The following is a 17,591-nucleotide window of genomic DNA, read 5'->3' on the forward strand; positions in this document are numbered from 1 at the left end:
TAGCTCAGGGCCGGTCTTCCTCAGCAAAAAGAGGAGGATTGGCATGGATGTTAGCTCAGGGCTGATCTTCCTTACAAAAAAAAAAAAAAGAAAAGAATTAGATTTCAGCTGACAGGTAGGGTGTGAAGGAGAAAAAGAACAATGAGATTGTTAAAACATAGTTCCGGCTTTCTACTCATCTCCTTCCATCCCAGTAAGGGCCGTACCTCCGTCCCAGGGCAGCCCTGGCCAAGCCCCCAGGACAGACAGGTTACAGATGGGAAAAGCAAAGCACAAGGAGATTAGGGGACTTGCCTGAGGCAAGCAACAGTGTAGGCTGGACAGCCCTTGGAAGGTGAGGACCCGGTTCAAAGAGCACCTCTTTGTGTGGGCCAGAGACACAGAAGGCCCACAGGAGAATGTTGTCACATTTCGGTCAAGCTGTTCATTTCATGTTTGCAAACTTCTTCCAGTTTAAAATTAAATAAATAAACACAACTTAAGAGGAAAAAAGAAAAGACTGACTGAGGACCTCTAACTTCAGGACATCCCCAGGTATGCCCTGCAATATTCTTAACATAACATAATACTGACAAAACCTAGAGCCTTCCAGGGAAAACAGAACTATATTTTTAAAAATCCCATATAACACAGGCACCCTTAAAGAATCAATTCGGCTAGAATAATATAACTAGAGAAAGAAGCAGCACGGTGACACCATCTAAAAGGCGAAGAGAAAGAGCTGCTATGTTACAGCCTGCGGCAGAGACTGCTTCCACTTCTGCTGAATCTCCACACTGGAAATGACCGTGGAAGCCACCTCGTCCATCCCTTTAGTTTAGATGTGAGAAAATGGATACCAAACAGGTTAAGAAACACATAGCAGGTAACAGCAGAGCTGAGAGCAGAACCCCAGTCTATGACTCTTTTACCCAATGCCCATTTCCTGAAGTGAAGACCTAATACCCACCCTGAGTTGCCTCTGGAGAGTGATGCCCCATTCCAAAATGCTTTCCCCAATTCTCCCATCTGCCTCTCTCAACAACTCTGATACAGACAGGACAGATATTATCCTCCCCGCTTCACAGATGAAGAAAATGGTGTGAAGGGATTAAGTCCTGAATCACGTGGACGACAGAAGGACTTAAAGCAACACCCAGTATTATTTTTACTATACCACAGCTGGTCACGCATCCTAGGATTTAACAAAACGCACTCTTTCCTATCACTTTAATTATTGTCTATACCATCCTAGGATCTGCTTTTTCAACTTAGTTGATATTCACACGTCTAAAAACACTTCTATCACACTCCATTGTATTTATATGTCATAGTTTCCAAATTGTTCTGTAGGTATTTTATGTTGGAGTTGTTTTCAATTATTCACTATTATAACAGGGCTTCTATAACATATATATATTACTTTTTGTTCTTTCTTGGTTTCTCTCCTTTTGTCAAAAGTAATACCACACAAGTAAAACAATATGAATCATTGTATAGCTCATTATATATCAAAATGTTAAACAATGGACTTCTAGCAATGGGACTAGCAACAAGCCACAAACTGAATATTGTATTGATCTCATCTTGTACAACACAGATTAAAAAGCCTTCCCTTGCGTAGTACCAACTACTACCTTTTATTTAGTTCAAGTGGTGGAAAAAAATGCCCAAAGCAGTCTAGGAAAATAATTCCAAAAGGAAATCTTTGTTCACAGAATGCAACTCACAAACAAGCTAGGAGCCGTTAGGGATTAAGAAAATGACAAGAAACTTTTCTCTTCTGGAAGGTAAGTGCCAAAGTACAGTGGCTGAGATAACATTGATAAAATATTTAACAGCTGCTGATGAAGATCAGACACATCAAAACAGGTCTCGACAGAGACTGGATGGGTGGTACCAGAGGGGAAGGGTAGAGGGAGGAGGGTGAAAGGGGTGATTAGGCACATGTGTGTGGTGATGGATCGTAATTAGTATTTGGGTGGTGAAGGTGATGTAATCTATGCAGAAACAGAAGTATAATGATGTACACCTGAAATTTATACAATGTTACAAACCAATGTGACCACAATAAAAAAATTAAAAAAAAAAAAAAAAAAACAACAGGTCTCGAAGTGTAGACAACAGGAAGTTCTTGAGCCATGTACAGCAAGGGATTTTATCTGATATTTCTGCTCATGGGTTTAGTGTTTACGGGCTTCAACATCACTCAGAAGAAATAAAAATATCGTAAATACAGTCACGTGGTTTACGTTTAAAGTAAGGCAAGTAAACAATTCCCGCCTGCATTTGCTGATATACTGGGCATTGTTGCTGTTTCTTGTGTTTCTCTTTCACTTCTTCCTAAATACACTCTCTTCACCTAAGGAAGGCCCCGAGGTGTGCGTGCCTGTCAACACAGTGTGCTTTCAGAGAGCCGGTAGGTTTTTCTATTCCACTGCATTTGCCCCATCCTTTTTGTTAATACTTGAAATTTTCATAGGGGGCCAGATTTTTCTCCCTTCACAATTACTAAAGCTAAAAATTAAAGCTTCTCGTAAGTTCACACTGATATGTATCAACTGAAACTGAAGTCAGATCCTTTCCTGAAAAGAAAATTTCTTGAAAAGGGCAGAAGGGGAAAAGGAGAGTCCTGGGTCCTGGAGGGGGAGCAGCGGGACAAAGAGCAGCTGAAACGCAAAGAGGCTGCAGGATGGGGAGGGCTGGGGGCTCTGAAGACAAGCCGCCAACCCCACATGTGGTCTATGTGGCCTAGAATAACCCTCAGCAGGAAGACTGGTTCCTAACCCAGCAGGTGCTCAGAGGTATTTCCAGGAGGAGGACAGGTTGCTCAAGTCACCCACGTGACTATTAGAATTTATTTCTCAAACAGGTCAAGACTAGGCCACAGTTATTCAATACCAATGTAAAACAAAATAACTCATCAAGACCAAAACCACAACTGGGACCTCAGTGAAGTTAAACTGCCCGCCTATCATTTATATAAAAGTATTGGGAATACTTTAAACGAATGTCAATCTGTGGGATTCCTGCAATGATGTAATATATAGAAGACTAATTGAAGCTAAAAGGCAAAAAGAAGTCTCTCTAAATGAAACAGAATATGGAGAGAGAAGAAAGGTGCTGGCAGATGAAACAAACTCTGGAGAAGATGAACATCTAATGGACGTTTGATTAAATTTTGGCTTCCCCACTGCCCCCAAATCCACAGTAAAACATGCATTTCTAATTTTTAAACAAAGCAGATTATGGATTCATATAATATTTTTAAAAATCAGAGCAAGCATTAATTATTATAGGCTTCTGGTGTCTTGCTTGTTAAAAAGAAATATTGGGAAAATGTTGGTCAAAAAGTGATTTTTAACAACCTTCTGATTTCCTAGACAAATCATAATGGACGGTAAGCTATTAGCTACTAAGCAGTGAGAGTTCCTACATCAGATTGTACCTGTGGTTCAGTTAAGCAAGGAGGAAGGGAACCAGAGACTGTGAAAAAGGTGTAGGAATACAATGGAACGACTTCATTATTCTGAGGAGATAAACAATAGAAGCAATATTAGAAGGAAAAAAAAGTTGGCCCCAAATACATCACCCTAAACAAAGCCCTGGGACAGAAAAAGTGGTTATTAAGTTGCAAAGTGCTCTGGAAGGATGATGGATACCACCATTTGCTCCAGTTCCAGTGTAAAGGGAGTGGTATGCAGAATCCTTACTTTGATACATAATGTATTCTTGAAACTGTTATAAAAAATCCAACAGATAAATAGGCCATCAGCTAAATATTCTATAAACTCCCTAATTACGGCATAAATATTTCCTTTTGGAATCATTCTGAATCTTATACATACTACATGATTAAGGTCTTACCTCAATTTCTATCAGACTTTATTTATAGATAAAATAAATTTATCTGAATGTTAGGAAGGACTGCTAATGGAGTGATAGGGGCTGGGCTGATTAAGGAGACTATCATGCCAACTCTGAGGTGTACTTGCAAATTTCTTGAAATTTTCTCAAGAAAAGAGTTGAACAACAGAGGTTGTCTTCTCTTAAAAAAGCAAACTGTATCTTTGTAACTCTATGGATCTGTGAATTTTGCTCTGATGTGGACCAGTTTTTTTATTCCAATTCTTATCCAATTTTAAATATCCCATGTTTTCTCCTGAACCTGTTCAATGTGACTGAGGGACTTTCAAAAATCATTTCATCTTTCAAAGATATCAAAGATCACAAGATTTCAGACATCTTCTATTCCTTCATGGATTTCAAAAAGCATTTGCCATAAATTTAGGAAGTTAAATAGTACCAGTAAAAAAAAAAGTTATAGCAATAATTGGAAAGAAATGTGTATCAAAAAATCTGAAAAGCATATGGAAAAAGATAAAACTGGATCTATTCCTCATCTGTACTCAGGATAAATTACAAACAGGTAAGAGATTTAAATGCAAAATAATGAAACATTTAAGTGCTAGAGGAAGCATGGGGAATTCCTCTTTAATCACACAGCAGGAGAAACTTTCCTAACTATGACTCAAAATCCAGAAGCAATAAAGAAAAAGATTAATAAATTTTACTATATAAAAATTTTTTAAAAATCTACAGAGAAAAAAATATAACAAAAGATAATTTAAAAACTTAAAAAAATAGTTGGATATATATCACAAACGGTTGATCTCCCTAACACATAAAAAGTTTCTAAAAATAGAGAAGAAAAAGATGACAAACCTAAAGAAAAAATAAGCAAGACATATGAAAAGGCAGTTCACAGAAGAGGAAATAAAAATGTCCTGTAAACATGAAAATATGTTTGCTTGCTCATAATAAGGGAGATCCAACTAAAACTACAGTGGAGACCATTTCCCACCTGCAAGACCAGTAAAAAATAGAGAAGTCTAACAAGCTAGTCTGTGGACAAGGTTCTCAGAAAATGGTCCCTTCATCTGTTGTTGCTGTGTTTGTACAATGTTAGAACCACAAGTCCTATGGAAGGTTGTTTAGCAGAATCTAGTGAAAATATGAATTTGCCCATTGTCCCATTAATCCCATATTTCTAGGAATCTGTCCCAAAGATACACCAGCAAAAAAGCCAAATAACATACACACAAGGCTATTTGTTGTAGCATCCATTTGTAACAGCAAAAGACTGGAAACAGCCCAAACATCCATCAGTAGGGTTTTAATTGAATAAACTGTGTAGTCCATACAATGGAGTACTCTGTGGATGTCAAAACAGAGGAGAGAGATCTCCATATGCTGCTACAGAGTGACCTCCAGCGTTGATCGCTAAGTAAAAAAAACAAGGTACAGAACAGTATGTAAAGTATCAACTCTCCAGTGGAGAAAGTGGAGAATATAAACACACACACTTATATTTAAAAACAAACTATAGAAGGATAACTGAAAACTAGTAAAACTCATAACCTATCGAGGCAGGGAGGGAACAATGTGAGGGACAGAGACAGAAGATGGAATTCTCTAAATGTACTGTATTTTGTAGGACACATCCTAAGTACAAAAAGAACTGAAGATAAAGCTTCAACTGTTTTAATAGTCATATTCTTAGTAATAATATTGATATTATTATTTTGAAATTTAGACAGATAAACAGAGGAAGCAAATAGGTAATAATGTAAATTCATCAGGAACCAAGATTTCCAATACAAAGAAAAAGAGCTATAAATATAAAGCCAAACATATTAAGTAAAAATCCTCTAATCCTGAATATAAATTGGAAATATCCATATGAACTCAATGTTTTTTCAAAAAAAAAAAAAAAAAGGTTTTCCTCAGCTCTGCATACTAAAAAGTTCTAGAAACAAGGACTTGCTCAGTAGCAATGAGCAACCTTAGCACCTAGAGTGTGATCTAAATTTGATTTCCCACTAAAAGGATCCAGGGCCACTTGGAGATATGGCTGATTCCAGGTCTGGGGCAGAAACTATATAAGATGAGCCCAGAAATATATTTCCTACATTATCACCTGCCTCCAAAAAAGCCTTACTATATACAACCATTTTCTCTCCCTCATTTTAACAAGAATCTCCCCACCAACAAAGGCTTCTCAAGACTTCAAATAAAAAGTCTTTCACCCTTCTCTTCTAGAACAATTCAGCCCTAAAAGGGCTGAGAAAGGCAGAAATTCCCACCCTTGGGGTCATGGGGTGTCAGATCCTAAGGGGGTGGGGAGGGCATAAACAGGTGAGAGGGCACAGCCCCGAGAGGATAGTCACAGGACAGGCCGAGTCCGAGAGTGATAGCAGGGCAAACATGCAGGGGAGAAGACAGAGTTCAGTTACAAGGGCGATGATCAAGTGAATAAATCAGGAATAACGGGAGCCAGGTTTCTCACTGGTGGAGAAGAGAGGTACACACATGAAATGGGAGAAAACTGGGATGAACCCTGAAGTGTTGGGTTGGAAAGGAGGTATCGTTGTGGACTTATGGTCTTCAAAATATACATAGATATAGAAATAAGTGTGGGTGTGTGTTTTACAAATAGCAACTCTCACCCCTCAATGGCAAGAAACACAACTAGCATCCTAAATCTTGGCTTTCAGACACCATTCCCCACTAAAAGGAATCAGCATGGAGAAATGAGGCAATGGAAAGTTCAAGATAAGCCTGGAATATCTTCTTGTGCCCAGAGCAAGGGAGTGTTAATAATAATAAATAAGGAGAAAATGTTAAAAGGACACAGAAGCGCCAGCTTGAAGGGAGTCCCATTGGTCAAACTGGGGACAATGTGAGCATCAGAATAAATGATGAAGTAAAATACATTGAATAAAATAGGAAATAATGAGTCCATACTGATATCAATCAATCAATAGATTCATTAGGAACGGAACACTTACATAATTTCAAAGTTCTCATATATTTCCAAGCTCATATTACACTCAAAACCAGTGTGAAGACCAGGGAAACATCATAATTTCACCCATATTTTTTAGCATCTGAAATCTTACACAGGTGTCCTGTGAGAGGAAAAAGGTCACGACCTACAGGTCAAGTCAATGATCATTAGGTGTTACTGTAGCAGAAGGCAGCTAAACTACCACTGCAGGTACATATGGCGTGGGATTAAATGTGCATATTATTTACAAGATTATTTTTCATTTCAAAAAACGAATTCAGAGCAGCATGAAAACTAGAATTGTCAAAACTAAAAAGTTTCTAAAACCTCTGTCTCTCCATCAGGGATCTTGTCTCCAGTTAAATTGAAGTTTTCTGTAGAAGTGTAAATAAACAAACCTGAAATGAGTAACAAATTAAAGGGGAAAAAATACTCGCTCAAGTCAATGTAGCCAATTGCATACAAAGCCCACTACCTTCTACAAGAAAGTATTTTTGCCCAGGAACCACATAACTGTTCTACACACAAAAATGTTGAGAATTTTCTGTGCCCAGAAGTGGGTTCCCAAAAAGATAAATGCATTTTCACATACATAATTTAGTTTGCAACAAAGCACAAAAGCAAAGGGGAAGAGGCCTGAAAAGAAGCATGCACATGTGCTGTAATAATCTGACCAAACGCCACTAAAACATTCTGAGTTGAACCCTTTTGAAACCCTCAAAATGCTCTACAGTCTGCTAAAAAGTTAAAGGGTCTTTTTTCTTTTTTTCCACTCAACAACTGACCTTATTCTATCAGCAACTCAACATTCTATCTCACCGTATGGTCTTAATTACAAGGGTGCTCAGCACATGAAAACTATGTAAGATTAAGCGACCACGGCTTCTGACTCCGGCTGCAGTCAGGGGCCTTAGGGGCGCCTCTGCAGGGACTCCCCATGCTGCAGAGGGCCGCTGCCTGCATAAAGAGCAAGGTTACACACCAATGTCAACAGAACTCCTTGGATCAATGTGATGATCCATCAAAGGAGTTTCCAGATTTCTCTTACAATGGAAGTTTCTCAAAAGGGAATCAAGTTGTGTTCCATTCATCCCTACCTCCACGCAAAACAGCACAAAAGGAAGCCAGCGGTGTTCAGCAGAAAGGACAGAGAGAAATCAGGCATAACTGCCAGTGACCTGACATTAGCAGGAATCTCTGGTGAACAGACTAAGCTCAACTAGAAATGCAAAGCCACCAGGGACTTTTAATTATTAAGAGGTAAACCATATGCCAGAGTAACAGAAGACAACTCAGTAATCAAGAATGGCAGGAAACGGTAGTTCTTAATCTGTTTTCACTCTACCTTTTAAAACTCTGAAGACCTTTTCTTAGCAGAAAAGGCTATATGCAAAATAACAATAAATCTGAGGAAATAATGTAGCTAAACACACCCCAGCAACCAAATTCCTGTATTTACAGATTTACTTAGGAGATATAGATATATATATATATATGATATATATGAAACTCATATATATGTAGGAAATTTTAGATGAAGAATTAATACCAGTTTTGCTATTGACTTATTGTGACAAGCCACTTCTTTAGCTTTTGATTTCTTTAACCATAAAAAAAAGGATTTGTCATTAGATAATCAAAACAGACTGAGAAATCCCTACGAGAAATGAGGAACTATTATTTATAATGACACATTCTCTTTGGATGGTGGCTCTTAAGAAAGCATCCTGAGAAAAAAGATGTGGCCAACGCTGGTGAGGGGACGGTGAAAGTAATACCCTGTCTTTTTCCAAAGAAAGTCAGTTAGATGTGCTGATCCAGACCACCCATATGTACAAAGAAGTTGTACCGAAGCTTCTCAAATTCATAAATCTAGGACACTTCATAGATGTAAAAACTTTAAAACATTACAATATTCTGAGAGCCAAATTCAAAAGAAAACACAAGATTGACTCTGTCCTCACACTAAATCAAAAACCAACTTGGACCAAAAAACTAAACATAAAGATGTACAACCACATGATAAGTAGTTCAAGTTCGTGAATGTATTTTCTAATTAAAAAATACTCTCCAAACCAAAACAAGAGACATCTACATAGTAGGGAAATTAAGTACTAAGTATTATATTGTTTTGCTGCTAAAATATATAGGATTCAAATTATAATATAAGGAGATCAACACATATTAGCCGTATCATAAAAGGTTCCAAGTGACACATATCACAAACTTTTCCAAACACTGAATGCTGTAGCTTCTACCTTCGTAAAGTTTCTTAAATGAGTCTTCTCCTTGGTGTAGCCATGGCCAACATTCAAGTTCAAGTCCTCATTTTCCCTGCTCTAGAATACAGTGTAATACCTTTTGACTATTTTCTTCACTTCTACTCTCCACGCCACCCACCCTACATATTGCTGCCGGATTAATCCCCATGAAGTACAGATCTAATTATATCACTCACCCGCTTAACAAAAAAAATGGAAGAAGCTTTTTTTATCCCTATATTTTATCCCTAATTAGCTAAAATCCCTTATTCTAACATTCAGGTCTCCAAATATAGTGCCAAGCTTCTTCCTCGCCCTAGAGTCAAACCCAACTGCACTAGGCCATGTTTTCCATCCTTCTTGGCTTTGCTCATGTGGTTTGCCTTGCTTCCCGTCTCCGCCTATCCCTTTCTTCAAGGCCCAGAAACTCACTAATGCTTTTCCAAATGCCCTCAAGATAGCTGCACTGTCTCCCTTTTTGGAAACCTTAGGGCACTCATCTTAGCAGCTTGGTGAGAGTCAGTAAGTACTGGTCTTTCCCTCTGCAGGTTCCTGGACAGCAGGGCCTGTGTCCTCCTTACCCTTGTCTTCCTGAAGCCTGTCTCACGACTGGGAACTCAGATTCTTCTGAGAAGTAAATGTCTACGGAACTTATTGAGGCAGGAGAATCATATTAAGATGTTAGCTTATGGTTTACAGAAACATCATTCATATAAAAGTACCAAATCCTGAACAAGTTATGCTCCAATTTACCATTTCAGCTCTTTGCAACCTTTCAAATAAGAAAAACAATTTGATCTAATATACATGGCATAACCTGTTTCAGGGAACTGATTTTTATCCAGTTAATCCGTTTGAGAAGTAAGATTTCTGTGGAAAGACTTTGCATAAAAGGTAAAGAAATGTCACATCAGCTTTCAGGGTGCCATTAACTTGGGTGACCAGGTCTTAAAGCACAACTCCAGAAGAGTGAACTGGTGAATGAGTAAAGCACTATGAAGGCAGGCAACTTGGCCTCTGGGAAGAACCCTTGGTGGCAGGAGCCCTGGGATCCACATGTGTGACCCTGCCTGACTCACTTAACTTGTCCAGCCTCGGTTCCTTCACTTGTCAAACCAGGAAACTGGACTTGATGAACTCTCAAATCCAGTTCTAACACCGTAGAATTCTGTAAGCATAACAAATGTCTTCACTGAATTCTTTCCATGAGAGATTTGGGAGAAGATAATAACTTCCTGCAATATTTAATCTCTCAATGTAATTAAAAAAAAGATAACCCCATAAATCTTCAAGTTGTAAAAAGGCCCATATATTTCAGGGTTACTGCATTTTCAAAGAAGTCGCCAAATAAAAACAAAAACGAAAATTAAAACAAACAACAACAGAAAGCAATCTCTGAGGACTAAGAAAGATAAATCTAAGGTAAAACAAAAACATGTCCCCACGAAACATCACACCACTACACTTAACTGCTAAATAACACTTAAAAAAAAATGCATGTTCTGTTAGAAATTTAAGATGTCAAATACAGTTATAAAAATTGTCAGGCAAACAGTAAGAAACAAGTGGTAAAATATTTCTCTCAAGTTGTCTGTGGATCTCTTGTCTAACAAAAACTCAGATTCAAGCTACAGGTATATGAAAAGCAAAAATTGCAGAATTCCTCAGACAATCAGACACTAGACTATGAGGAGTACATACGCCCCATTTGGTCAGCCTAATCTACTCTGACAGAGACTGTCCTGTACTTGGGCTTTTATACAGGAGTCTCACCATTCCTAGTCAACCCTGTGACTTGACTGACATATGTGAAGTCTTTCAGAATAACTTTTGAGGTTTTATTTTTCTTTTGCCTTAAAGGCTTCAGACAGGTGGCTTTTCAGTGCAAATCACCAGGTCAGGTTCTCTCAGTTTCCAGCTTTGGACTCCTGGGTTCACCATGGTGCTGGTGGCTTGACAGTGCCAGTAACTAGGGTATCAACGCTCCGCTGGAACAAAAGTACATTGTACAGCACTAAGAGAGTCCGAAAAGCATTTTCTTAAAACGCTGGAGGGAAAAGAAGTAGTTTCTAATAAATACTAACAATTAATTGAAATGAAGCTTTCTCTCTCGCCTCCCCTCAAAAATAGGGCTTGGGGGCCAGCCCGGTGGCACAAGTGGTTAAGTGAGCGCCCTCCGCTGCGGCAGCCCGGGGTTCGCCGGTTTGGATCCCGAGCGCGCACCAACGCACTGCTTGTCGGGCCATGCTGTGGCAGGCGACCCATATAAAGTGGAGGAAGATGGGCACAGATGTTAGCCCAGGGCCAGTCTTCCTCAGCAAAAAGAGGAGGATTGGCAGATGTCAGCTCAGGGCCGATCTTCCTCACCCAAAAAAAAAAAAAATAGGGCTTGGCCTCTTCATTACATTGTCACGAGCTCTGGACTTGGCTGATCTGTCTCACCTTCCGATGCTCTGATCACATATCCTCCCTTCTTCTCACCAGGGGGCACACCAAGCAGCTGCATAATTCTGTCCAGCAGCCCGTGGATTATCTCAAACCCAGGATTCTTGTTGTAATAAACAGCACAAAGATGCCTGTAATTTCTTGCACCTACATCTGAAAAAAATAAAAAAATTGGTCACGAGGCCACACTGATCATTACTTAAGAAACTGATTTATCCCAACACAAATTTGGGCAAAGTCAACAAAAAAAAGAAAACCGATGAGTAAACATATAGAAAATCACTCAACCTCAGAAATGCAAGATAAGGTAAGATGGTTGAAAATCATCAAATTCCCTGAGGTGTTCTTCTTTGGAGGAAGCACGGAAAACCCTCAAGGCTGGCCCAGGAACATAAGGCTTCATTGTGGCATGAACTGGTACAACTCTTTGTAAACAATTTAGCAAGATATATCAGAACCTTAAAACTTCATGCTTTTATTCACAATACTATCCAAAGGAAATAATTCTAAATACAAAATAGGCTTCGTGTAAAAATATATTATTTCTACACAAAGCATTACTTCCAGTCGTGAAAATCAGAAACAACCTAAACTAGGGGACAGCTACATACAGTACAATCATTCATCAGAATACTAAGTGGCCAAAAAGCATCTTTATGAAGATTTACCATAATACAGCTATTGTTTAAAGAATGTACATAGGTTGGAAAATTGTGAAGCAAAGGAGGGCAAGACAATCACGAAAGTTAGAATGGCGATTACTCTAGGTCAAGGGAAGGCGATATGATGGGGAAGGTCTTACAAGAAGCTTACGATACTGGAAATACTCCATTTCTTATTTTGGATGGTTATACTAGTGTTTGCTTTATAATCTTTTTAAACTGTATATGTTATATACACTCTTCACAATTAAAACATGAAAAAAAGGGGAATATATAAGAATCACAACTATGTAAATATAACAATAAGCCAAAAAAATCCATGCACAGGAAAAAGACGGAAAAGAAAAACGCTAAATCTTCACAGAGATTTAGCGTTTGGGCAGGGATCATCTTTTTCCAAGTTTTATCTATTTTCCAATTTTTCCTTGATTAGTATATATTATTCTAATTTAAAAATCAGGACAAACTTAAAAATTTAGGTTTGTTTTGTTTTGTTTTTGCTGAGGAGGATTTGCCCTAGAAGCTGACATCTGTTGCCAATCTTCCTCTTTTTTTTTTTTTTTTGTGAGGAAGATCAGTCCTGAGTTAACATCCGATGCCAATCCTTCTCTTTTTTGCTGAGGAAGACTGGCCCTGGGCTAACATCTGTGCCCATCTTCCTCTACTTCATATGGGATGCTGCCACAGCATGGCTTGACAAGCAGTGCGTCGGTGTGCACCCGGGATCCGAACCTGCAAACCCTGGGCTGCCGCAGCAGAGTGTGTGCACTTAACCACTTACACCACTGGGCCAGTCCCGCCAATCCTCCTCTTTTTTTGCTTGAGGAAGATTAGCCCTGAGCTAACATCTGTGCCAATCTTCCTCTATTTTGTATGTGGGTTGCCACCACAGCACAGCTGACAAGTCGTCTAGGTCCATGCTCGGGATCTGAATCTGCGAACTCGGGTCACTAAAGCAGAGCACGTGAACTTAACCACTACGCCATGAGGCCGGCCCCCAAACTGCAGTATTTTAAAAAAGAACTGCAACAACCCAAATGAACTGTGATGGGTAACTAGATAAATAAACTGGTTCAACCACACAATGGAATACTACTCAGCAAACTGTTGATAGACTTGAACAACTTGACAACTTAGATGAATCTCAAGGGCATTATGCTGAATGAAAGAAGCCAGTCTCAAACAGCTAAATACAATATGAGTTCTTTATATGACATTCTGGAAAAGGCAAAACTATAGCAACAGAGAACAGACAGTGGTTACCTGGGGTTAGATGCGGGGAAAAAAATGTGACTACAATGGGACAACATGAAGGGTTTTTGGGGTGATAAAACTGTTTTGTATCTTGCAGTGATGGTTATAAAAACCTAAACCTGAACTAAAATTCACTAAAAAAAAGAGACGTGCATAATATACAAAGGTAGACTCAAATTCAGTGGTTATCATTTAACTTTATAACAGGTATATACACTTGTAGCCCCTTAAAAAACACTGGAGGAGACCACTCCTCTAACGCCAACAATGAACGAATGTTGGCTTCATTTTGCTTTTCAAATTAGGAAAAGAGAAAGAACAAACAAATGTCTAACTGGGGGAACAAACTGGAAATAAAAAGATGCTACCTATAAGCATGTATCGAGCAAAAGTTCTTCCAGATTTATTCCCATACATTATAACTACTAGCCATAATCAACACAAAATATAGAGTATCTGTTACCTTCCAGGTATCCAAATAAAACATGGGTATTTTAAGACAATGTCTTCTACTACTAAAGTAATATAATAATGAGCACATGAATGAGGGAAAAGGAAAAGGAAACTAACCAACTGATTATCTACTGTGTACCTGGTACTTACTACCTACCTGTAAATCTGTCTATAATGTTACTTAATTTTCAAGACAATCACGTAAGGTAGGTTTTATTATCCCTATAAAATAGGATCGGGAAAATAAGATGGAGAAACAAAAGCTCAGATTTTGCCCGAAGTCCAGCTAACTGGCTGGAGCTAACTATAATTAATTACATAGCTAATAAGTTACAAAACCTGGATTTGACCAGGATTGTGTGACTCTAAAACCCATGTTCTTTCCACTATATGGAAATTGCTAAATCTCTAAAGGATTTAGATGAAATCTCTAAATCTCTAGAGGATTTAGATGAAAACAAACAACATAAGTACAAAGACAAACTTATGTATGGATGTATACCTACTTAATACAGTCAAAGATGTGCATTCTTGAAATGTTTTTGATATGATAAACAGATGTGTTACTTTTCAAAAGTTTTCATGACATTTAAGAATTCTAGTTAAGCAATTGGAATAAATTATTTTTAGATATCAGTTAACTCAAGTTCCTAGCCATCAACAGTATCGTAACTTGTGGCAAGTGTACTCTGAATTACACGTCTGACTGAACACACATGAAGAAACAACTGTTCTTGCCATGTGACGTTAGTACCGACCATGCTCAAGGCTCTCCACTCTTGGTATCCCTAGAGGGGAGAGGTCAAAGCCAGCACAGGGCTTGCACAGACCAAACCCTCAGCAATTATTTTCTGACTAAATGAATAAAGCCTGGAAAGGGAGGTGAGCAGACAAATAACTGTTAAACAAGGCCAGGACCAGACCTGGGCCACAGTCTAAGTCAGCACAAGAGCCAGCTGATGCAGGAGAGTGAGCGGTGTACTGCAGTCAGTCCCCATCGTTTCCATTTGCAAGGATAAAGAAATGTGGTATCTAAAAGCTGTAAGCGAAGGTGTAAGAATTAAGATTAATGGGGGCCGGCCCGGTGGCATAGCAGTTAAGTGCTCACGCTCTGCTGTGGCGGCCCAGGGTTCGAAGGTTCAGATCCCTGGCGCGGACCAATGCACCATTATCAAGCCATGCTGTGGCTGCGTCCCATATAAAGTAGAGGAAGATGGGCACGGATGTTAGCCCAGGGCCAGTCTTCCTCAGCAAAAAGAGGAGGATTGACATCGGATGTTAGCTCAGGGCTGACCTCCTCACATACACACAAAAAAAGAATAAAGATTAATATTAAAATCAGGCAGGCATAAAACCTCACTAAACCAACCACATGCATAAACTAAAACGAGGGGCCTGATTCCTCTGTAGGAACAAACGGACACGCACACACACACACACACACACACACACACTCCCTCTCCCCTTCTCTCTCCCCCTGCCAAAGGGAGAAAAATGAAATCAAACAGAACTAAATTATCCCTTTCATATTACTGACTTGCTCCTGGGTATCTCTGCCATGTGGTACCCATTTGTTGGTGTCACATGCTTCCACTTTAACACACAGACACGTATTGAAATTACTTTGTAGTTCTATTTTTGCCGTGAGAGAATAGCCCAACAGTAATGCCACCATCCAGAGAGCTTAGCAACATCAACCGGAAGCTTTATTTTGGTAACCTTTGCCTTGGAATACTTCTTTCCTGATCTCCAAATTATGTAAAACTTACCTTTCTGATAAGAGTAAGAACATCTGGTATAACAACGTAGAATTTTAAAAAAACAAGTTAATGATTTTGATGATCAGAATAATGAAATTACAATAAAAAATACAGGACTTTAAAAAAATTATATGCCATTCAAGAAAGGTTTCAAGATGTTTACAGCACACACACATACAAGAATGAGCTATCTATTTTTAGATTCAATTTTGCAATATTTCTAGGAATGGCCATTGACTTTTAGGGCTTGTACTAAACCCACCGTAAGAATTAGATTAAACTCATTATTTAGGCGCCCCTCCCAACTCCTACCACAGACTGGCTGGTTTTCACATTTCCCAAGTGCTACCACTCCCTCTACACTATCTTGCTAAGATATTCCCTCTACTGTAGCTGAAATGAATTAAAAGAGAAAATAACCACATACTCATTTCCACTCACTCCTCCTTGGAGAAACTGCTAGGGATGGTAAAAGTCCCAATTCCTAGTATTTTGCACTGAGTGACCATATTACATCACAGGAAGTTCACTGACTGCATGCCACAAAATAAGAACTATTCAAATTTCATGCCAAAACTAGGGTTTGTTGGACATGCCTCAGTTCTTTATAATTTAGTTAACAGACTTCTTGTGTCATGCCACCAAACAATTCTGCTTTTTAAATGGGCCTGCCAAGTATGTCAGACTAAATTACCAATGTATTTCCCAGACTTCAAAGTACTGCCTGGAGAGGCTGATCTAAACCCCCCAGAGGAGGGGCGGCTGGCTACGATTCTGTATACTGAAAGAACATGCCAAGTGATTTTTTTAAAAGAAAAGAATAAAGAATGGTACATGACCCTTAGTAGATGACTACTGCATACAACTGAAATTTTTAGAATAGGCTCCTGCCTATTTCACCAAAGTACCAATGATTAAAAGCAAATTAGACATGTTATGTTATCATATATGGTGCAGACTGGAATAGGGCAGAGTCTTCAAGAGAACGTCTCCATCCCTACTCTCATATTCACCTAGAAGCCCAAAGAAAGATGCTAGGAGAATGCCTACTGGGAAACCAAAAAGGTTTTCAGGGTGATTAGTGGCTGATATTGAGTTTGAGATTAACAGTCTGGCCAAAGCTCACAAAATAAAGCAAACACTGATTTTAGTCTATTTGATCCAACAAATTTCTTTAATATTGGTACCCAGGAGACTGCAGCTTCTATTGCAAATTTTACATGTCTCCTGAAGAATTTTAGTGTAGGCCTAAATGCTTCATAGAAGCTCCAAGAATCTTGGGGCCAGCCCCGTGATGTAGCGGTTAAGTGCTCGCACTCCATTGCTGGTGGCCCGGGTTCGGATCCCGGGCGTGCACCGCTTGTCAGGCCATGTTGTGGGGGCATCCCATATAAAGTAGAGGAAGATGGGCACAGATGTTAGCCCAAGGCCAGTCTTCCTCTGCAAAAAAAAAACAAAAAACAAAAAAAAAGAGGAGAACTGGCATGGATGTTAGCTCAGGGCTGATCTTCTTCACAAAAAAAAAAGCTTCAAGAATCCTGTGAAGACATACACCTTAAAAATTTATATCTAATGTGGGAAAACAGGAATCTTTAAACACTCTTGGTAGGACTGCAAATTTGTAAAAAATCCTTTTTAGAAGAGAATTTGACGCGATAGCAAACATTTAATGTGCATATCTATGGACTGACTAATTCTAGTTCTAAAAATACATATTTGTATAACGGTACAAATATTCACAGTAACAGACATATTTTAGCAAAAACTTGGCAACAATCTAATTATTCATCATAACAGTCTGAGTAAATAAATGATAGTGCATCCATACAATGGAATATTATGCAGCTGTTTAAAGAATGAGGTGGACGGTGTGTTCACAGGAAAAAGGAAAGTGTGGAACAGAACAGGTAAAGCATAATCCCATCTG

At 38.9% G+C, this 17,591-nt stretch overlaps 1 protein-coding gene across 1 annotated transcript in view; it reads right to left on the reverse strand.

Moving 5' to 3' along the window:
• Window positions 1-17,591, reverse strand: part of FARSB (phenylalanyl-tRNA synthetase subunit beta) — a 66,343-nt gene that overhangs the window by 6,992 nt on the left and 41,760 nt on the right. Inside the window, exon 16 of the mRNA XM_058533092.1 lies at window positions 11,533-11,688. Within this exon, the coding sequence (XP_058389075.1) occupies window positions 11,533-11,688 (156 nt within the window). The remainder of the gene's footprint in view (window positions 1-11,532; window positions 11,689-17,591) is intronic.

Source organism: Diceros bicornis, chromosome 37 (genome assembly GCF_020826845.1).
Source record: "Diceros bicornis minor isolate mBicDic1 chromosome 37, mDicBic1.mat.cur, whole genome shotgun sequence".
Classification (NCBI taxonomy): domain Eukaryota; kingdom Metazoa; phylum Chordata; class Mammalia; order Perissodactyla; family Rhinocerotidae; genus Diceros; species Diceros bicornis.